This window comes from Arachis hypogaea, chromosome 16, assembly GCF_003086295.3.
Source record: "Arachis hypogaea cultivar Tifrunner chromosome 16, arahy.Tifrunner.gnm2.J5K5, whole genome shotgun sequence".
In the NCBI taxonomy this organism is placed as follows: domain Eukaryota; kingdom Viridiplantae; phylum Streptophyta; class Magnoliopsida; order Fabales; family Fabaceae; genus Arachis; species Arachis hypogaea.
Genome location: NC_092051.1, coordinates 136,872,541 through 136,896,183, shown reverse-complemented (window position 1 = coordinate 136,896,183; position 23,643 = coordinate 136,872,541). Strand labels below are relative to the sequence as shown.

General features: G+C 34.7%; 1 protein-coding gene across 1 annotated transcript; it reads left to right on the top strand.

Annotated features, from left to right (window-relative positions):
* Positions 1–21,197: 21,197 nt before the first annotated feature.
* Positions 21,198–23,437, top strand: LOC112755195 (uncharacterized). The gene has a single exon (XM_025803133.3). The coding sequence runs from the start codon at positions 21,666–21,668 to the stop codon at positions 23,253–23,255; it is 1,590 nt and encodes a 529-aa protein (XP_025658918.1). The 5' UTR covers positions 21,198–21,665; the 3' UTR covers positions 23,256–23,437.
* The last annotated feature ends 206 nt before the right edge of the window (positions 23,438–23,643 follow it).

The following is a 23,643-nucleotide window of genomic DNA, read 5'->3' as shown; positions in this document are numbered from 1 at the left end:
CTGAGTTAATACCATTTTTAATGAAGAAGTTATATTACCTGAAATTTAAGTAAAAATGAGTCAAAATATGTTTTAGAAACCAACAAGCTTAGTACCTTTCAATTTGAATAACTTTTATTACAAAATTCTAATTAAGCTAAATTTTGGTTTGGGAACTCCTAGCTCATCCAGAAACAAGTGTGTCTTAGTTTCAACCCAATTGCTATTCAATTCTAAGAGTTACAAGCATTGGAAGTTGATGCATAGCTTGCTGAAATCTGTTTCTTTTCATCTTTGACCACCAATATTCAACTTATCCTATGGTTCCTCTAACCTAAGTTTTCACAACACCGTAAATATTAAACGTGCGAAACTTAAACCATACCTTGGCCGATCACTTAATTCCCCCTAGGCAGCCTCTAAACAAAAAATTACAGCCCCTCCAAGCTCAATCAAATAGCCCCAAAGTAAGCCTTGGTCACCAACAAACCTCCAAGTAATCCCAAATCAATTCCAATGCATAAACACCCACTTAACCTACACCTAGTACATATATATATGTTCCAAATCAGTTTTCTATCACAATTACAAGATTGAGCTAGGGTTAGGGTGTTCTTACCATACTCATATGCTCAATAGCTTGAGCCTACAAGTTTCGGAAGCTAACTTGAACCTAGAACATAGAAATTGGACAAGATTCACCATAGGTTTTCAAGTTTACCCAAGAAAGCGGGATAGAAATTCTGAACTTAATAGAAGGCTTACTAGTGAAATTGTTCAGATAGAAAGATAGAGCTCGACGCACTGAGCGCGTGGCCGCGAACGGTGCGGCAATCGGAGCCCGGACGGAGGAGTTATGATGGTGAGAAGGAAAGGTGAGGGTTAGGTTTCTTCTCCTCCCCCCTTGCTGTGTGTTTTGTTGCTTTTGTGAAATGGAGAAGATGAAGCTGCTGCTTCATTTATGTTATGGGTCCGGTTGGACCAAGGGCTCGGTTTGGGTCCCGGTTCGGCCCTTCCGGTTCGATTCTGGGCCAAATTTTCGAAATTGGTATCAAAATTCTCGTTTCGATGAGCTCTATCCTATTTTGATATTAGTTTTGAATTTTTAGCTTTCCTAATAAAAATTCAATTTATTAGCTAATAATTTACCGATTTTAGCGTGGTTTACATCCTACCCACCTAATTAGGAATTTTGCCCTCAAAATTCAGATTCAGTCATCTGACAAGAGGTGTGGATAGTCCTTTGGCATACTCAGTGGTTCTTGAAGTTGACCTCGTTACTCAAAACCTCCATCTTCTTTCATTTAAATCGGCTCAGGTTGTAAGACATGAATTTGTTTTAGAGTCGTGCTTTAGAAGTTACGACATACGGAGTACGTTGGAATAGGTCCGAAAGGTACAACAAAAAAAACTATTTGGCACACCACTGACCATCAATACTCTCCAAAATTTGAAATGGGCTAACTTGGCGGGATTTAACTTCTTATTTTTTGATTGCTCATCCGTTTCTAGTTTGTTGAAGTAATATTCAGAAATAGGTATCTTCTTCCTTCCAACTTGAGAAGTCCTCTTCTTAGATCTGCCTATCTCTTTTGTCGGCTTCCACAATGAGAATCTTTACTCAAATTTGTGTAACTTTTTCTTTGTTGTCTCGGCTATCAAATTCAGGAATTAAGACGTTCGATGTTCTAGTTTCCGATTAATTCAGAGGTGTTTAGCGTACTATGGAGTCTCACCTTCTTTCTGATGTATAGTCTCGTTGATATCCCCAATAAGTAGTTTGCTACGATGGAAAAAACGGACTTGATCACTTGATCCACGAGTTTCTAACAGCATCACCTTTTGTCCTAGACCTTGGCAATCTATTATAAAATCGATAGCTATTCCCTTTTACCTTTAATGTAGAACCTTCGATGGTTGTGGCATTTCGAACGGTTTCTGGTGGTCTCTCATTTCTTTCTCATATGTCAAACTTGTAATCACATAGATTTTCACCTCATTCTTCATTTCTGACTGCTCAAAATATCTTCTTGGATTCATGGTAGGTTTTAGAAATCTCAAGGTAACTTCGAAAATTTTCTCTTGTAAGCTTCGAACAACAGTTTCTTATTTCAACTTCCGACCTCAATACATAACCCTCTCTTGGTGTCTTCTGAATTCAACTGGCTTCAGTACTCTTAGTAGCCCCTTATCACCGTTATTGCACTCCTTAAGTCTTTGACTTTAGGATCTCTATTTCGACATTAAACATATAAATCTTTTCTTAGTTCCCTTTCATTTGCCAGACTTCGACATCCTCGGTAGGTCTTTATCGTCCCCTCACGCTTCCTGCATTTCGTCTTTGCTATGTTTTAAAACCGCAATAGATTTAGTTTGACTCCTTTAGCTATACCCTTAATATCCAATTTAAAGTTCCAACTTATCTAGCCTTCCTTTCTCCGAAATTTGTATCCAAGCATTTCCCCAGAAACTTCTTACTCAGGGCGTCCGTTACCACTTCACGATGTTGTATTTACACGTATCCTAAACCTCTCTGGTAATGTATCGCACTAATTCTGAGTTGTTAAATAAGTTCGGGTATTCTAATTACTGGATTTGGGGTTAATCCTTCTCTTGGAGTTTGAAAGCTCTCTTCATATTCAGGTATCCATGTAACCGGTGTATTTCTAGCGCATTAAACTAATTATAGGCTTTGTGGTCGACAAGAATTTAAAGCTCCAAAACTCTTTTTGATGGTGCACGCTTACCTGCTTCATCTTCCGTATCCAAAAGTCATGCTCTTAAAGAATCAACATCTCCACAGTCACAGCTATATTTTATACATGATACTAATATAGGCTCGAGTTAATTTTCAAAAGGACATTAAGCTCGAAAAATGAATGAGCAATACAAACGGTGTTCGTAATGAGTCAGAAAGGAAATCTTGTACACGGTTGATCAGGATTATACCGAAATGATGGAATGCACAAAGAGAGGAACCTAGGTGCATCTCAAGAAAAGAGTTCAAATTAGAGACCTTTGGTAAGAAGAACAGAGCGTACGAGTCAAAGAAGTCTCAGCTGATTCTGAAGAACATGGTTTGCGAATAGGGGCAACTCTAGTCATAGCGAGCATACAATATTCAAGGATTACGCGCTTATACCAAGACAAGCTCAGACTCATCCTGGAAGAAACAATATTCATGTGCACAAGGAGTAAAGTTAGAAAGGTAGTCAAGCTATTTAGGAAGAGCTCCGGATCGAATGTCAATGTAGGTTTCAAAAGAAGGATTAGATCGAGTCGCGAAGGTTCGTTAGCACACTCTCTCTGCATAAAGTTTCCTACCGTTCTCTTCCTTCTTCTCCGGTATAACCGATTCTTCCCACAAATAAATAGTTGGTTAGATGATTCCCTCTTCTAGTACTCCCTTCCACTCAATCCTATTTTGATATGAGTTTTGCATTTTTAGCTTTCCTAATAAAAATTCAATTTATTAGCTAATAATTTACCGATTTTAGCGGGGTTTACATATATGTATATGTATAATGTATAATTTATAATTATCCTTGAAAAGAGGGTTACGCAGATAATGAAATTCTAATGTGTCCTTCTCCACAGCTCTTCTAATATTTTTTTAAATATTATATTCATATTCATATATTTATATCCTTCTTGACATATCCTCTTTCATAAATTTATTAATTATCACCTTTATATACATAATGCCATAAGTCACTATTTATGTACACATAATGTCATTATTTAACATTAATATTAACAATGTCTCAAATTTCAAATTTTAAATTTTGAAATCGAAAGTAAAAATTAGTTAAAAAAAATAAGTGCCTGTTGAGCCGCTAGACAAAATTGTGAAAAGAAGGGGTAATAACGTTGGAAGTGAAGAAGTTGAGAGTGGTGAGTGGTAATAATTAGTACTTACTTACCTACCACATTCAAGTTAAGGCCAATTCTATGGTGCCTTTTGTTTGGTGCCTAACTTTTGCCTAAATTACTTTTTTTAGTAACTTTAAAATATTTAAAATTTTTTAACTTTTATACTTTTAAATTTAAAATTAATTATTTTACCTATTTTAGTAATTAGGCAATACTTTTTAGGCACCATAGCAAACACCTCAAGTTAAAAGAAAAAAACAATGAAAGAGAAGAGTGATGAAAACTTGAAATCGTATCATCGTATAATCGTATCGTATCGTATAATCGTATATTGTATAATGTATAATGTATAATGTATATGTATATGTATAATTTATAATTATCCTTGAAAAGAGGGTTATGCAGATAATGAAATTCTGACGTGTCCTTTTCCACAGCTCTTCTAATATTTTTTTAAAATATTATATTCATATTCATATATTTATATCCTTCTTGACATATCATCTTTCATAAATTTTTTAATTATCACCTTCATGTACATAATGCTATAAGTCACTATTTATGTACATAATGTCATTACTTAACGCTAATATTATCAATGTCTCAAATTTCAAATTTTAAATTTTGAATTTAAAAGTAAAAATTAGTTAAAAAAATAAGTGCAAGTTGAGCCGCTAGATAAAATTGTGAAAAGAAGCGGTAATAACGTTGGAAGTGAAGTAGTTGAGAGTGGTGAGTGGTAATAATTAGTACTTATTTACCTACCACATTCAAGTTAAGGCCAATTCTATGGTGCATTTTGTTTGGTGCCTAACTTTTGCCTAAATTACTTTTTATAGTAACTTTAAAATATTTAAAATTTTTTAACGTTTATACTTTTAAATTTAAAATTAATTATTTTACCTATTTTAGTAATTAGGCAATACTTTTTAGGCACCATAGCAAACACCTCAAGTTAAAAGAAAAAAATAATGAAAGAGAAGAGTAATAAAAACTTGAAATCATATCGTCGTATAATCGTATCGTATCGTATAATCGTATATTGTATAATGTATAATGTATATGTATATGTATAATGTATAATGTATAATTATCCTTGAAAAGAGGGTTATGCAGATAATAAAATTCTGACGTGTCCTTCTCCATAGCTCTTCTAATATTTTTTGTTAAATATTATATTCATATTTATATATTTATATCCTTCTTGACATATCCTCTTTCATAAATTTATTAATTATCACATTCATATACATAATGCCATAAGTCACTATTTATGTACATAATGTCATTATTTAACATTAATATTAACAATATCTCAAATTTCAAATTTTAAATTTTGAATTCAAAAGTAAAAATAAAAAAATAGTATTTTATTAATTATTTCTAATTTCATTTTTATTTTTCTCTTCTCCTCCTCTTTCTTCTTCTTTAATTCTATCTCCTCTATTTTTTTTTCTCTTCAATTTTTTTTTTATTATCTATTTCTGTTTCTCTCCTCCTCTTCTTCTTCTTCTTCTTCTTTAGATCTCATGCTTGCCACTTTCATTTTTTCCCTTTCCTTTCCAAGTTTCTATTCAAACCCAAAAGCCATTCACTGCTCCTTCTCCTATCAGCGACGATACGTTACCGTTTTTTCCCTTTTTTTCCGTATTCTATTTTTTTGAATCTAGATTTCAACATACCTCTTTAATTTCATGCCATATCTAACAACTTGGTGACTATGTGGTGCAGCCAAAGGAATGTGATTTGATTGATAATTTGGATCCTAAAATTTTTTAAAATTTAAGCTTAAGGTGAGAGTGACTTCTTTGATAATATTTATCTTGCTTTACTGATTTTGTGCCTATTTTATACGTTTTTTTATTATGGCTATTTTTTCATTATCTAATTTTTATACTCGAAATTGCAGTTGAGAGTTTCCAGTACGGAAGAGGGCAGCCACTGTGAACAAATTGCCACGGAAGAATAGGAACAGTAAAGAATGGTATTTTTATTTATGATATACTAGTGGCTCAACAGGCACTGTGCCTGTCCAGCCGTTTTTCTATTGTTTTTAAGAATTAATTTTATTTTTTTGTTAATATATCATTCACTCTTCAAATTTATTAGATAAGTATTTTTTATTTTAATATTGATGTGACCTTATTTATATCATATTTTATTAAAATTAAAATTACTATAAACTAAAATATAATTCAAAAAATAATGATAATAACATTATTTTGATTTAAAAAGAGTATATATAAACCAAAATACATGTTAGTTAGGGCAAAAAACCATATTGAGCCAAAGCAAGAATCCTGTAACCAAAATGCGCCAAATTCAATTTCGTTTCAGCAATGAGCCAAACTGTATTTTAATATAATTCGAACCAAGCTGGTTCGAATTGCACTCCTTCATAATTCGAACCAACATGGTTCGATTTAGTCTTCACCGTTTTTGAATAATTCGAACCACATAGGTTCGAACTTCTCTCATACATAATTCGAACCAGGGTGGTTCGAATTATGCTTTGAACTCGAATTCATGTAATTCGAACCATGCTGGTTCGAATTACTCCTAGTGCACTCCTTCATAATTCGAACCAGGCTGGTTCGAATTAGGTGTGATTCGACTATATAAGGAGTTCGAATCACCCTCATTCGAACCATTATCCCTCCCCCCTACCCCACAAAATCTCAGAGAAAACGACCCAGATTCTCTCCGAGGAAGACCTGAACGGACTACTCTGCTGATGGGGGACGATCCGGCACGGTTATATCGGTTGGACGGAGTCGCTCATATAGCCGGGGTCATCAACGACGAGGTTAGTACGGAAATATTTTTGATTCAAGCGTTAGTTGTGCCTTAGTGGTTTTGCATCTTGGTTAGACGGTACTTTATGTTAGTGGTTTATGTAGGTGGTTTAGGTGAGGGGATTATGTAGGTGGTTTATGATAGTGGTTTAAGCTAGAGGTATAAGTTAGTGGTTTATGTTAGTGGTTTAGGGTGGTGGTTTAGGGTAGTGGTTTTTGTTAGTGGTTTAAGTCAGTGGTTTTTGGTAGTGGTTTATGTTGGTGGCTTATGTTAGCGATTTTTGTTAGCGGTTTTTGCAAGCGGTTTTTTTATGTGGTTTAGGGTAGTTGTTTCATGCTAGGTGGTTTAAGTAAGCCGGTTTATTGAATTTGTTTCTTGTTAATGGATCTCGTTAATTGTGGTATATGCTAGCGGTTTAGTTGTGTGGTTTAGGGTTTGTTTTCCAGTTAGTTATCTTTCATGTAATGTTATGCTGTTTAATTTAGCAAAATGGTTAATGTAAACCGGTTTATGTAAACCGGTTTACTGTAAACCAGTTTATGTGAACCGGTTTACTGTAAAACATGTGTAGTTATATATCTCAGTATGCGGTTCTTTTCATGCGCAGCCCGAGCGATGCATTAGGAGCATGAGGCGGCAGCAGGGCATGCGTCTTGATGACAGATACGTTCCATACTTGCAGATGGCAGGGCTATACCATCTTGCAAGGCTGAACGACCGGTGGTTCCGGCTAGACGAGGTGCTCGTCAGTGCATTCGTGGAGAGATGGCGTCCCGAGACGCACACGTTTCATATGCCGTTCGGAGAGTGCACGATCACACTCCAGGACGTGGCATACCAGCTGGGTTTGCCAGTGGATGGCCGTTACGTGAGCGGGTGCCTGTCAGAGTTCCATATATACATCGATGGCGGCCGTCCACCCTGGGTCTGGTTCCAGGAGTTGCTAGGAGTTATACCTCCTCCCAGTCAGGTTCAGAAGTACGCACTGAACTGCAGCTGGTTTCAGGAGACCTTTGGTGAGTGCCCTGAGGATGCAGATGATGACACTGTTCGCCGATATGTCCGTGCGTACATCATGATGTTGCTGGGCACGCAGCTGTTTGCGGACAAGTCTGGCAACCGGATTCACATTAGATGGCTTCCGTATGTAGCGAGGCTGGAGGAGCTGGGTGCGTACAGCTGGGGTTCGGCAGCACTGGCCTGGTTGTACCAGTGCATGTGCAGAGTGGCAAACAGACATGTTGTGAAGTTAGCGGGCCCGCTTCAGCTACTGCAGTCTTGGATCTTTTGGCGGTTTCCTCAGTTTAGGCCTGCAGGATATGAGACTTTCAGCTGGCCGTTGGCGTCGAGGTACTATACTGGGCCTATTCTTTTTCAATATGACTTACAGATCTGTGTGTATGTTAATACTCTATTGCATAATGTAAACACAGATATTAGTATATGTAACTCATGTGTATGGTGCAGATGGGCAGGTTACAACCCTTCCGGTAACGAGAAGGGTCCGAGAGTGCAGATGTGGAGGCTTAGGATAGACCGCTTACAGTCCAGGGAGGTTAGTATGCTAATTAATAAGTGATGCTTTTTAAGTTAAATATTTTACACTTGGGTCATACAGTTCCCCTGATAAGGGTGGGTTCGTTCTGCAGTTTATATGGATGCCGTACAGTAGCCCCGACGTGCTTCAGGTGTTGCATCCGGAGGTTTTGGAGCCTCGGCACATGGCGGTGTGGCGCTCTGTGACCGCGCTGATCTACTTTGCTGTCATAGAGTGGCATCAGATAGATCGTGTTCTTCCTCAGTTTGGAGGGGTACAGGCCCCTCCGCGTCCCGCCTTGAACATCGACTTTCTGATGTCCAAGGACGGGAGAGGCGGCGATCGATGGTTCCCCTCTTCCATGCCGAAATGGCATGCATACTGGGACGCTCGTCAGGACAGTGTATTGAGGTTCGACGTTGTTGCCGACCCCGGACCGTCTCATGAGTTCCTTCAGTGGTGGAGTCAGCATGGGAAGAGGTTCTTGGCCGCGGACACTCAGCTGGGGGATCCGAGATCAGTTCCTATACCAGTTGAGGCCTCACAGCGGGGTCCGGGGCGAGTGCCTGACATGGATCCTCCGGATGACGTGCCTGACAGGCGCAGGGTTGAGAGGAGGATGGGTGTAGGGACACGGAGGAGCCAGCGTCAGTGGAGGTGGCCGGATCATAGGGCGAGGAGGGGTGCTGACCATGGGGACGACGATGACGACCAGCCTGGCCACGTTGGAGGAGGCACACACGATGGAGGTACTAGCACACACGATGGCGATCATGGAGGTGAGTGGTATGGCACAGGGCTCGGTGACGGGGCTGACACTGGTGACGCTGGACCTGGATCGGGCCATCTTGGAGATTACTTCGTTGGTGTGCCAGCGGATGATCAGGCTGAGCAGGGTGGTACACCTTGGCGCATATCGGGATCACAGTGGGCAGACTTTGTTGGGTCAGACTCGCTTGTTGGGGACTTCGGGAGTCCACGCTTCCTAGATGAGATCACCGCCATCATGCAGGGTGACGTGACCCCCCGCAGAGGGGGCCAGACCTCAGGGATCCAGCCCCCCTTAGATGTTGATCTGAACGAGACCTCGTCCCCGCTATCATCCTCAATCGTTTCGGGCTCAACGTCGTCCTCATCAGGATCACCCAATTCTCCGTCTCCGACGCCAACCGGTGGAACGCCGTGTAAAGGGTTTGGCAGAACATCAAAGGATCCTACCTCGTCGCGGACGCCGTCATTCAAATCAACAGCAAATGACGGGGAGGCGACAAGTTGGGCCGCTGGCTCGTAAACTGGGACGGAGGAAGAAGCCACAGCAGCCATGGAACTGGAGCCAGCTGCCGTGGCTACGTTGGTGGTATTCCGGCTCGAACCCCCTGAGCTGGATACCACATCAACCAGCTTTGCCAGCAACTCTGGTGTGCGGACCTCCGGAAACTGCCTCCGACAAAGAAACATGACTTGGAGGTCCTCATCACTACCAATTGTGAGACAATCATACTTCACCATATCGTGCAGGATCGTGACTGGAATGCGATAGAAAAACTTCTTAATCCGCTTCGCACCTTCCAGGCCAAGTTTCATCAGCACAGATCTAACCAGGTCATCATAGCTTGTCGTTCGATTCACCACAATATAGAGAGGATTCTTATCCGTGAACTTCACTCCGGACCGAGTTTTCCTCTTGATGGATCCTCTGTGGTGTACCAAAACAGCAAAACTCTCCTCCTCACTAGCCATCTTACACCCTCTAATGAGAGCAAATCACGTTTACAGCGTTTATATAGAGCTCTGAGTCCTACTAATTCGAACTAACCTGGTTCGAACCATGATACATGTAATTCGAACCAGCCTGGTTCGAATTACATGAATCAACCTCTCTCCCCATAATTCGAACCAACCTGGTTCGAATTATTACACTAACCTACTCTCCACATAATTCAAACTCAACCGGTTCGAATTACATGCTCTCCTGGTTCGAACCTAACCGGTTCGAATTATATACATTCTGCCAGTAGTAGTTCGAACTTAGATGGTTCGAATTACTTGCTAATAGAGTTCGAACCTAGGTGGTTCGATTTATATAAATATGCCGCTTGGCTTATTGCTGAAACAAATTTCTGTTTGGCGTATTTTGGTTACACATTTCTGCATGTGGCTTAATATGGTTTTTTGCCCTGTTAGTTATTTACAAAAGATCATTTTTACTTAATCGTCATTATTATATTATTTTGTTCTTTATCGTTTTTTTCTTCTCTTCACCCCACCGTAATTAATTATTACCAAGTATTTATATGTTACATTTTTTATATGTTAATCAAATAATCAGTGCCATATGCCAAACAAATGATATTATAGAAGTCAAAATAAATTATATTTTTATAATATAATTCATTTATTTTAGTTTAATTTAAAAATAAAAATTCATGTACTCAAATTTTAAATATAATACTCTGTATAATTAATCATTTAAAAATTAAAAAATAATATTATCCCATATGAAGTAATTTAAAAAAGAAAAAAAATGAATTTAACAAAATATTAGACTTTTTCAATTCATCATTGATATGTACAGACATATTTAAAAAAATAAAGAATACATATAAGAAGAAAAAATTAGTTCTTTCTTAGTAAGAAAAAAAGATAGAACACTATTTTTGTACGTAAAATATTGGGGACAAATTAAAAAGGTAAAAGAGTGATGAAAATATTAATCGGGTAAGTAAATTAAAGAGAAAAAAATATAGGTGGAAGTTATACGTGAATGTAGTAACTGCAATAAAACTAAATGAAATTTGTAACGATGGATGTGATGAAAATTGAAATCGATGGTATTGAAGATAAAAAAAATAATGGCAGCAAGAGAAATATAACAAAGTGTATTGAGAAGTAAAAAAAAGCAATAGAATGGATGAAATTATAAAAAAAATAAAAAATTATATTTTTTATGATTATAAAAAAAATTCTAATAGAATAATTAGAATGAGGGATGGTCAGACCATCAAAGTACAGTACTCACAGACATACTTAAAACAACACTATACAAACAAAGACTAACATAAAATTAAACAAAACATAATTTAAATGAATACCTCAATATAATAAGATCTATACAAAAAATTATTTATCACCACTGGTTAAACACTTGTTGGTTTCTAATTATTCTTTTTCTCATTTCATATGTGGCCACGAAAATAAATTTTTTGACATCGTCTTTACCTAGTTTAAGATGTCACAAAAACTTATTTAAATAATTATTCCGTACAGAGAAGAGTTCATAAGATAAAGAAAAATCATAAAAAAAAAAGAGAGATTGCAGGAGTAAAGAATTGAATAGAAGTTATGCGTGAGTTGAAATTTGTTAGTGAAATAAGTAACCTTAAAATATTTTTGAATTATGTTAGTAGGGTTAAAATAGGAAATAGAAAATTGGACACCAAACCCCCATGTTTTGGCATTATATATTGTTATAGATAAGATTAATTTTTATAATCTAATGTGAATCTTTTTATTATTTTGCTTGTCATTTGAATATTATCCATTTAAAATAGTTACTTAAAGTGAAACACTATATAAAGAGAGATAGAAAACTTTTAGATTTATGGTTTTAGTGTGCTTCTTATTAATCCTCACATAATATACTCAAATTTAATAGTTTTGATGGTGGTGAATTATTATAATTAGTTAAAAAATTTTAACTTTTCCTTTCTCTCTGTCTCTCTCTACAATTTTGAACAAACTCAATTTTATTATTAAATAGTTTTTTAAGTTCAGTATATTTTTAACTTTTTATATAATAATTAGACTTAATAAATTACTAAAATTTAAACCTATATTCTCTTGAACTACTTCTTGATCATATAATTCGAATCGTTTAAACGAAAGATCGTTAGGCCTTAAAATTTTCAAAGTAAAAGAACAATATAATAAAATAAATTAAAAAAACCTAATAAAATAAAATAGTTAAAAAATAGAATATATATATATATATATGAAAAATAATAAATTAAAACTTACATGGTTCATGAGATAAAAAAATAAAGAGAAGAAAATAATCATAACATAGTTCTTATCTTGCCACATTTAAATGTTATATGTCAATCCAATAATTAATAAAAAATAATATTATCAAATGTAAAATAGATTAAAAATAAAAAAGAGATTAATAAAATCAATTAACAAAATTCTTATCTTAAGTCACCAGATTATTTGAAAAATCAATTAACAAAGTTCTTATATTGCTACATTTATTGTGTTATCTGTCGAACTAATAATCTATAAAAAATAATATTATCCAATGTAGAATAGATTACAAATAAAAAAAAAAGAAATTAACAAAATATGTGTGAGAATTTTTCATTTTACCATTAGTAGGTGTAGATTTTTTAATCTTTTATATGTTAATTATGTGACAAATGAATAATATTAAATTAATTAATTTTCTTGCAATACAATTTAGGAAATTAATAAATGTCAAACCTACTACTCTATATAATTAAATATCAAATCCAGTACTTAGATAGTTTAGAAAATTAACATATTAATGTTTTTAACGAATTCTTGATAGGTGCGAACTTTCTTGCGTCCTATGTATATGCCAATCAAATAACTTAGCCAATATGCAAAACAAATAATATTGTGGTAGACAAAATTAATAATTTAATTTAGTTTCAAAGTAAATATTTATGTATTCAAATTTCGAATATAATACTCTACATAATCAATATTTTAGAAAATTAAAAAAAATTATTGCAAAGCAATTAAAAAAAATAACAAAATATTTATGAAATTTTCATTCAATCATTGATAGTCAAAGACATATAAAAAACATAAAAACAGATATCAAATAAAAAAACGGTTTTCTTTCTGCATCAAATTAATAAGACTAAAAAAATTATTTCTTTTTACATTAAATTGATAAAAACAAAAGGTGATATAGTACTATTTTCATATGTCAAAAGTTGGAAATAAATTAAAAAGGCAGAGAAATGACTGAAAATATAGATTAGATAAATAAACTAAAGAGAAGAAGAGATATAAGTGAATGTTACGCGTAAAAGTAGTAACTGCTGCAAACGGAAGGAAATTTGCAACTGCAGTGGATGAAGACAATGAAAGAGGATGGAGGCGAGAGTGTTGAAGAAAGGAGAATAATAGAACAGCAAGATAAATATAGAAAAGTAAAAACCAAACTGCAGTGGATGGAGGCAATAGAAGATTATTATAGTTATAAAAGTAACAAAACTGTTTTCATTTTAGTGGGAAGTTATTGGATTTTTCAAAACAATTTTTATATCTATTTTGTCCTTATAATTTGCTTTATGAAATAGTTTATTGTAGGGTTAATATAGTCCAAAAAATTAGACACCAAAGTCATGGTCAACTCTCTGTATTGGCTTTATATATTGTTATAGATAAAAAGACAGATATTTATAAGGGTAAAGTATATTTTTTGTCCCCAAAGTTTGGCAAAAGTTTTAAAAATACCCCTAAGTTTTATTTTGTTTCAATTTTGTCCTAAAAGTTTTCGATTTGCATCAAATATACCCTCGGAGGCTAAATTTTCAAAAAGTCTAAGACTAATATAACAATAATGTATTAAAATTATGCTTGATTTGTTTGTGTTGAGGGGTTGTTTTTATGAAATTGTTGTTGAATCGATCTTAAATTTTTTGAAAAATTAGCCGTCAGGGGTATATTTGATGCAAATCGAAAACTTTTCAGACAAAATTGAAACAAAATAAAACTTAAGGATATTTTTAAAATTTTTGTCAAACTTTAAGGACAAAAAATATACTTTACCTTATTTATAAATGATTATTTTAGTATTTTAATTTGTAAAATTAGATACTATAAAAACTAATCATGTTATATTTACATTAAAAATAACTACCTATATATATATATATTGAAATAAAAAATACATATTAAAAATAAATTAAACAATACATATATTTATATACGAATATATAATGATTAATAAATAATTTGATAACTAATTTTTATATACACATAATATTTTTATTATAAAAATTATTATTATATTATATATATATATATATATATATATATATATATTTTTTTTTTTTTCCCCCACAATGAAAATTTTTTGGATCCGTCTGAGGAACATGGTGACAGAGGAGAAGTGTGTTGTGCAGCTCTAAATTTTACATTTTGCTAGTTGAAACCTAATTTAAAATATTTAAGATTTTATTTAAGACATATTAGTATTTAGAAGGTTTTAATTGATTTGAATTAATTTTACTTAAATTATTTTTTAAATTTGTATTTAAATTTTAAAAAATATTAAATTTATTTGAATGTTTGTTTCAATTTTTTTAAACTAATATAATAAAAAGTTGAATAAAAAAAAATTTAACAAATATTTCGTTGACCAGATATTCTAGTCTCTTTTCACATATGCATTGTTATAAACATGTAGCTATTCTAATGGCCACGTCAGGTTAGCTCATTATGGTTTAAAGAGCAAAATGGATGTAGAAATACAAATATTCGTGTATTAAGTATTTAAAGACGCTTTTTGTTTTTGTTTTTGTTTTTTTTGTCAAGAGTTAATTTGTTTTCATGATAAAAAGTGAAAGATTTATTTATTTATTTATTTTATTATTAATTTTTAAGTTATTGGATCAATTTAATTAAATTTAATTATTAAATAATTTAATTATATAATATTACTGAATTTTTTTTTTACTTTTTTAATTGTCTCCACTCCTCTAAATTAAATTAGAGTAATATTTAAAATTAGTCTCTAAAATATTTTGTTAAATAATTTAATTCTCAATAAATTTTAATTATTAATCCGTCTTTAACTTTTTATTTTGTTAAACATATTAATTTTTTTTTGTCAAAATTTGATAACAATTAGGTAAAATTAGTTTTCGTTGTTATTTAATAAAAAAATAACGTTTTGTAAGTGATGTGTACCTATTGTTGGAACAATTGAGATTCAATAAAAATCTGTTTAATAGTAGAAGCACTAAAATTTTTTTTTTTCATAATTTGTACTAAAGATATTTCAAGTAATAAATATAATTGTAGAAATTAAATAATTAAACATCAGAATTTTATTATGAGAAAATCTCTAAAAGAGGGAAAAAAATACACATGATCTAATCTAGTAAAATTTTTTATTGTCAAAATAATAGGTACATAATCAATCTTTTTAATGGCACTAGGACATCTCAATAGTCAATAAAATATATCATCAAAATCGATAGAATCAACATAAACCCTCTACAAAAGTAGGTATTTCAAATCAGTCAAAAGAGAAGGCAATACAACTAGTAAGTTATATCCTAATATTCATCTCTACACTAGGAATAATATACTAAAATTTCATAAGAAATGGAACAAGTTTACCGATTTAATCGGATAAAAAATGACATGCCCTTTTTCCCAATTTTTCTTCTTCTCCCGTCGAAGCCCTCTGCTTCCTTTGCTTTATTTCAAAACGTGAAAGAAACTTCTCTCTCTACTTTAGCCACTTCTTTCTTTATTTATTATTATTTTTTTAACTTGTGGACTTCACTTAGTTAGAGACCCACCAACAAATCTTCCCCTTACCAACTCAAGTGGGGATAGGCTGCTCTATCAAGTCTGCCTTCTCTTTGCAGGAATAAAACTTCACTACAAGTAAACTCTTAGTCATCATATCTGATCATCAGTATGGATTTTCTCAAATGCATATGACTTCATCTCAAGTGCTTGACGTATCCAATGATACCTCACCTCTATGTGCTTCGATTTGGAATGAAATGTCAGATTTTTGCTGAGATGAATAGTACTCTGACTGTCACAAAATAACACAAACTTCTTTTGATTGATGCCTAACTCTTGTAGAAATTTCTTCATCCACAAGAGTTTCTTAGAAGCTTCAACAACAACAATGTATTCTGCCTCTGTAGTGGATAAAACGACACATTTCTGAAGTCGAGATTGCCACGACACAGCTCCCCTTGTAAAAGTCATCATATAACTAGAAGTAGACTTTCTTGAATCAAGATCCCAAAGCATATCCGCATCTGTGTAACCATCCAATACAGGTTGGCCACTCTTAAAGTACAAACAAAATCTGGAAGTACCATTAAGGTATATGAGAATCCACTTCACTTCTTGCCAATGTTTTTTGCCAGGATTAGAGAGAAACCGACTAACAACTCCAACGGCATGAGCAATATCCGACCTGGTACAAACCATAGCATACATCAAACTTCTAATTACAGATGCATATGAAATATTCTTCATTTCTGCTTTCTCTTACTCACTTGAAGACATTGCTGCGAGCTCAGCTTGAAATGACTAACAAGTGGAGTACTAACATGTTTGGAATTATTCATGCTAAACCTCTCTAAAACCTTCTCAATATACTTCTGCTACGACAACCACAGTTTCCCATTCTTCCTATCATGAGTGATAATCATGCCAAAAATTTTCTTTGCAGGATCCAAATCCTTCACAGCAAAGGATCTGTTCAAGTCTTTCTTAAGACTTTCAATTTTCTTAGTGTCATGACCAATAATCAACATGTCATCAACATCAAACAAGAGAATTATAAAATCACTATCAGAGAATTTCTTAGCATACACACAATGATTAGAAGAAGTCTTACTATGCCCATGACCTTCCATGAAGGAATAAACTTCGTGCACTACTGCCTTGGTGCTTGCTTTAGCCCATATAAGCTCTTCTTCAACTTGCATACAAGATGCCCATTTCCTTTAACCTCGAAACCCTCTGATTGCTCCATATAAACTTCTTTATCTATGTCACCGTGAAGGAATGCAGTCTTCACATCAAATTGTTTAACCTCTAAATTCAAGCTGGCTGCCAATCCAAGCACAACTCGAATAGAGGACATCTTCACAACTGGAGATAAAATCTCCTCAAAATCAATACCTTTCTTTTGCTCAAAACCTTTCACAACCAATCAAGCTTTGTACCTTGGCCGTGAGACATTTTTATCCGCTTTCAATTTGAACACCTATTTATTCTTGAATGTTCTCTTACCCTTTGGTAGCATCACCAATTCAAATGTATGATTCTCATGCAAGGATTTTATTTCTTCTTGTATGGCCTTCAACCAATCTTTCTTATACTCATCAGACATAGCTTTATGGTAGCTCTCTGGCTCCCCAGTCTCAATGTTTATCACATACTTATGAGAAGAGTATTTCTGAGAGGGATGAAACTCTCTAGTAGATCTTCTCAATTCAGGCTCAACTGGTGGTTCAGGTGAAACTTCAACATCTGGTGAAACTTCTACATCTAGCACCTTAAGTTGAGGTGTAGGTTCATCATGCAAATCATCACTAGCATTATCAACTTGCACATCTCCCCCATCAACAGGAGATCTAGTGAAAGGACCAGATTCATCATCAGCAAAAAAATCTTCTCAAGTGGATGAAACGTCTAACAGTTATTGTTGGCTTATCTGTCTTCTCAAGGTCTTCAATAGCTTGGTCTCAAGAAAAATCACATCTCAACTTTTAATTATTTTCTTGCTCATCGGATCCCATAATCTATAACCTAAGTCTTCGTGATTATAACCCATAAAGATACACTGCTTTGACTTTCCATCAAGTTTGAACCTTTCATCTCTTGGAATGTGAACAAAAGCCTTACAGCCGAACACTCGCAAGTGACTATAGGAGACATCTTTCTCTCTCCAAACTTTTTCTGGAACACCACTATTTAATTAGTGAAACTGAAGGAGAAAGGTTGATCAGATCTACTGCAGTCCTCGTTGTTTCACCCTAAAAAGATTTAGGCAACTTTGCATGAGAGAGCATACACCTGACTCTATCATTGATAATGTGATTCATTCTCTCTGTAACTACATTAAGTTGAGGAGTCTTAGGAACCATCTTCTCAAGTTTGATCCCATGTCCTTTACAATATTCTTCAAATAGACCCCTATATTCACTATCATTATCTGTTCGAACACATTTCAATTTCCTTCCTGTTTCTCTTTCAACACTTGTATGAAAGTGTCTGAAGATATCGAGCACCTAGTCTTTAGATTTCAAAACAAAAGTCCACACTTTTCGAGAATAATCATCAATAAAAGTAACAAAATATGATGCGCCACCTAGTGTCTTAGCATCCATAGTGCAAACATCAGTGTGAACTAAATCTAGAACATGTGATCTCCTATGAGGTCCAGAACTATGAAATGATACTCTAGCATGCTAGGACTAGTTCCTAGATAACGTCGGGTTGCGGGTAGTCAACCGACGCATGAGCTCATGGCCTGCATAAGACTAGACATGCATCATACTTGGTTGCTGCATTATCTATGTTTGTGGTTGCTTACTTGTACTTGTGATTGTATTTTGTCTCTGCTTCCTGTACTTTGTGTTTGTTTACTATTCTGCTGAACAAAACAATGAGTACAAGTATTTAAAGTTGTACCTTTCACGGAAAGTGAGTGCTTCTTGGCTAAGATGCTTAGTCCTTTCTCGCTCAAGTGACCAAGACGTATATACCACAAATCAGAAGAGGGATCATCAGCTACGTTCACCTCTTCTTTGCACAACTTTGCTTGCAACTGATAAAGAGTAGTGAGACTATTGTCTTCTTTAGTAATAATGAGAGCCCCTTTAGTTGATATCACACACTCCTTTATCTCCCAATTTGATGTTCCCAATAAGGCTTTTGTTCACATGACATGAAGCACCAGAGTCTATAACCCAAGTGGAATCATCACAAATAAGATTCACATAATTTTCATCATATGTGATAAGAATATCTTCATAAACAATAGCAGCAGTTTCTTTACCACTATATTTACCTTTGTCTTTGTTTTTTCTCCTTGATTGTTCTCTTTTCAAAAACCTACAATACCTCCTGATATGCCCTGACTTGCCACAATGGTGATAAATGAACTCTTTTCTTGACTTGTACTTTTTTCTTGACTTGCTTCGACTATCTGACTTATCAGAATTGTGAAGTTTTCTATTTTGACTTCTCCCCGGTGACTCTAAAACAAGTGCTTTTGACTGAGAGGAGGCACTAATCAAACCTCGCTCTCTTCTTCTGCCTTCTTCATTCAACATGCTCTCTGTAACTATTGCTAACGTCAACTTTTCATTTGGAGCTGAGTTAGTCAGTGTCACAACAGAACTTCCCAACTATTAGGTAAAGAGCTCAACAACAAGGCTTACAACTCATCATTCAAGATGATTTCATTATTTGTCAGTTAGTTCACCGTTTCCTGAAAAATGCTCAAGTGCTCCGGCATTGATTTACTTTCAATATACTTCATATTGACATGTTTCCTAATTAAGAATGCTTTGTTTTACACATTCTTTCTCTCATATAACTCTTTTAATTTCTTTTACATCTTCTCGGCATTCATTTCAATGTCAACATGTGGATACACGTTAAGATCAAACAATTGCCTAATCAAAGCAACTGCTTTCCGATTCAGCTTCTTCCATTCAGCATCGGATTTGGTACCTTTGGATTTATCCCTCTCCACAAGATCATATAAGTCCTTGATATACAACATATCTTCCATGAGGGTCTTCCAAATTGAATAATTTTAGGAATTCAATTTGACCATATTTGGTCCATGAGTATTTTCCTCCATTTAATCAGCACAGAGATAAACAACCTCGTTCTAAATACCATTTTGTTGGAAAAATTGAGGTTCAATAAGAACTTGTCTAACAGTAGAAGCACCAAAAAATAATTTTTCCACAACTTATGCGATTAAATAGGCAATACTAAAAATACTCCAAGCAACAAATATAATGACAAAAATTAAATAATCAAACATCAGAATTTTATCGTGAGAAAACCTCCAAAAGAGGGACAAAAAATTCACGGGACCTAGTCCAATAAAATATTCCACTATCATAATAATGGGTACACAATCAGTCTTCCTAGTGGCACTAGGACATCTCAACAATCAACAAAATACATCATCAAAATTGATGGAATCAATATAAACTCTTCACAAAAGTAGGTATCTCAAATCAGCCAAAAGAAAAGGCAATATAACTAGCAAGTTATATCCTAATGTTCATCTCTACACCAGAAATAACATACGAAAATTTCATAAGAAATTGAACAAATTTACCGCTTTAATCGAATAAAAAATGGCATGCCCTTTTTCCCAGATTTTCTTCTTCTTCCGTCGAAGCCCTCTGTATCTTTGCTTTCTTTCAAAACTTGAAAGAAATTTTTCTCTCGTGGCTTTAGCCACTTCTTTTTTTATTTATTATTATTTTTTTGTTTTTAACTTGTGGGTCTTATTTAGTTGGGGACCCACTAAGTTAGTACCTAATATCTCGACAACCAAACTCAAAAATTCAAACACATAAGATAAAAGTTAAAACACTATCAGTAAAATAGTATAATTTTAGAATTTATATAACAATATATTCGAATCAATAGAAGATCTCGACAAAACTCAAAAATGACACAACAGACTCTCATTTTATATAATTACAATTACAATTACAAGGCGTAATCAATCAAACTTGCAAACTTTATAAATTTTCCTGCAGTCCTTAAAATATTTTTTAGGTGGATATTTCGTGTTTAATAAATTTTAATTATTAAATTTTAATTATTAAAACAATTTTAAATTTTTATTTTATTATATAAATCAATTTTTACATGAAATTTTTGGACTCTTTAGATAAATTTATTTAAAAAAATTTTAATTCTTATTATTCTGTTTGTAATAGTTCTACTGAGTTACATGCAAATTAAAAAACTCTATTTATCTCGTTTATATTGTAAACGAGATATATATAAAATTATTTCGTTTACAGTGTAAAAAAAAAAAAGAAATATTTATTTTAATAAATATTTTTTAAATTATTTATTTTTATAATTATTATAATTAATTAATTTATTAAAATAAAAAATCTGGAAAATCTCCGTCTGTATTGGGCCCCAATTTCCACCAATTATAAACACTCTACTGGCTGCCACAACTGAGCACTCTAAATCCCCTAAATCGGCGGCTTCACTCCACTTTTCAGTTTTCACTTTACACTGTGTTTTCCACGTTGTAACCGGCCATTCCGGTAAACCTACCAACTCTCTGTCTCGACCCTTGTTCTCATAATCTCCTTATCTATCTATCTTCCTATATTTTTCATGTGTTCTTTCTCTGCAACCTACATCACCACCCACTCATCACTGAGTCACATTCCCCCGAGTCATGAACTTACTCCCCCTCAATATGTTACACATAACAAAAGAAGAATAGCCCTTTTTTTCTCATTACAGAACCATGATTTTCCGTTTTGCCCCTCTCCGCAGTCTCTATTCCTTGATATATGCCATCACACCAAAACCTTTAGTCGGAGGCAACCACACTTCAGCTCGATTCTGCTCACGGTAATAAAATTCAAATGAAATAAATACAAAACCCATTTTTTTTCACATTTTTTGTTTAATATTTTATTTTTCCGAGGAAAAAAAACGAAGAAAAAAGTGCACAATGGTTACACTGGAACATACCGCAGGCAAATCAAGCTCCTTCCGAAGCCTCTTGATACGGTTGCTTCTCTTAGGCGTTTTCATCATCGGAGTTCGATTTGCTTACGTCATCGTTATCGCCGGAGAATCCTGCACCGTTGCCGATTTCTGCTTCTCCTCGTTTCACGAGACTCTCAGCCTTGTCATCGCTGGCGCCGGAGCTGCTGTCAAACCCCTCGCGGTTGAGTCCACCACAGCTGGCGGCGCCGCCTCCCCCGCACGGCCGGAGATTTACACCAGCAAGGAATGGACCAATGCCGTTCGATTCTACTCGTCAGTGTTAAAGCATCTGATTGCCGGCGGCTACCTCTCACCGGCGTCGAAGTCACTGTGCGTTGAAACTCCAACGGGACGCGACGTTTTCACGATGAGAGAGATTGGCGTCAAGAGCACCGTCGGAATCTCTAGGAAGGCGGTGAAACCGCTGGTGAAGTCCGGCCGCGGTCACCGGATTCCATTCCCCACCAGAAGCTTTGACTTCATTTTCTCAGGTGAGGGCTCGCTGGAGAGGTCGCCGTTTCCGGCGGAGTTCGCTGCGGAGGTCAGCCGCACGCTAAAACCAGAAGGGTTCGCGGTGTTCCATTTGGTAAACCCTAATGACACTTACAGCTTCAATTCGTTCCTTGATTTGTTTGATTCTTGCTTCGTATTAGTAAAATCGCGTTATATCAAAGGGTTTGATTCTTCAATGCCTCAAATACGGGAAATTGTTTTGAAGAAAGAGTGTGATGATGTTGATGCTGTTCATAAGTTAGTAAAAGTTGATTATTTTGGGGGTGGTGAAGATGATTCAAGTGACAAGTGTTCTGTTCCAGAGTATAAGCATGATTTAGTTAAAAATGCTGAGCCTCTGATTTCTATGGAGCCACTGAAACCGTGGATAACTTTGAAGAGGAATTTGAAGAACATAAAGTACCTTTCTTCAATGGTGGATATAAGCTTTAAGAGAAGGTATGTGTATGTTGATGTTGGAGCCAGAAGCTACGGTTCTAGTATAGGATCTTGGTTTAGGAAACAATACCCGAAGCAGAACAAGACCTTTCATGTGTATGCGATCGAGGCTGATAGGACTTTTCATCCGGAATATGGGTTGAAGAAAGCGGTTACTTTGGTTCCTTTTGCTGCGTGGGTGAAGAATGAGACCTTGACTTTCGAGATTCATCGTGACCCTGGCGAGCAGGTTGAGGTTAAAGGTAGGGGGATGGGTAGGATTCAGCCTCTACAGGGTTCTAGTTCAGAGGACTTTGATGGCGAAGTGGAGAAGATAAAAGGTTTTGATTTTGCTGCTTGGTTGAAAAATACTGTTTCAAAGAATGATTTTGTGGTGATGAAGATGGATGTGGAGGGCACTGAATTTGATTTGATTCCAAGGCTGTTTGAAACTGGTGCTATATGTTTGGTAGACGAGATTTTCCTAGAATGTCATTATAATAGATGGCAGAGATGTTGCCCTGGGCAGAGGAGTGCGAAGTATGAGAAAACATATGATCAATGCTTGCAGCTCTTCAATTCTCTCAGACAAAGTGGAGTTCTTGTTCATCAATGGTGGTAATTACCTGATAGGAAAACCATATATTTTTTCTGTAACATTCTTGTCTTCCCTTTAACCTGTTTACAATTTTCATCTTCAGAGTTGTTTTTACTTTAAAACCCCAGCCAATAGAGATGATTGTGTTCCAAATTTATTCCCATGTAACAGTTTCAATTGAAAATGAATTAATTCCCTTAAAGTCATCGAAACTTTGTTGGATAAATCTTCTTTACCCCCATATAGATACATATAGATATGAATAGTTGGATACTGTAATCTTAGTTTTATCTCAGAAGAGAATTTGATTCTTCTTTGTTAGTACTAAAAATTTCACTTCATTGTCTAAAACATAAAATTGTTGAACAAACACTTGAAAAAGACTGAGCTTTAATGTTCATGATAGTTCTGT

Excerpts from the sequence above, each read along its gene's own strand:
- LOC112755195 (XM_025803133.3), top strand. The coding sequence starts at position 21,666 with ATGGTTACACTGGAACATACCGCAGGCAAATCAAGCTCCTTCCGAAGC.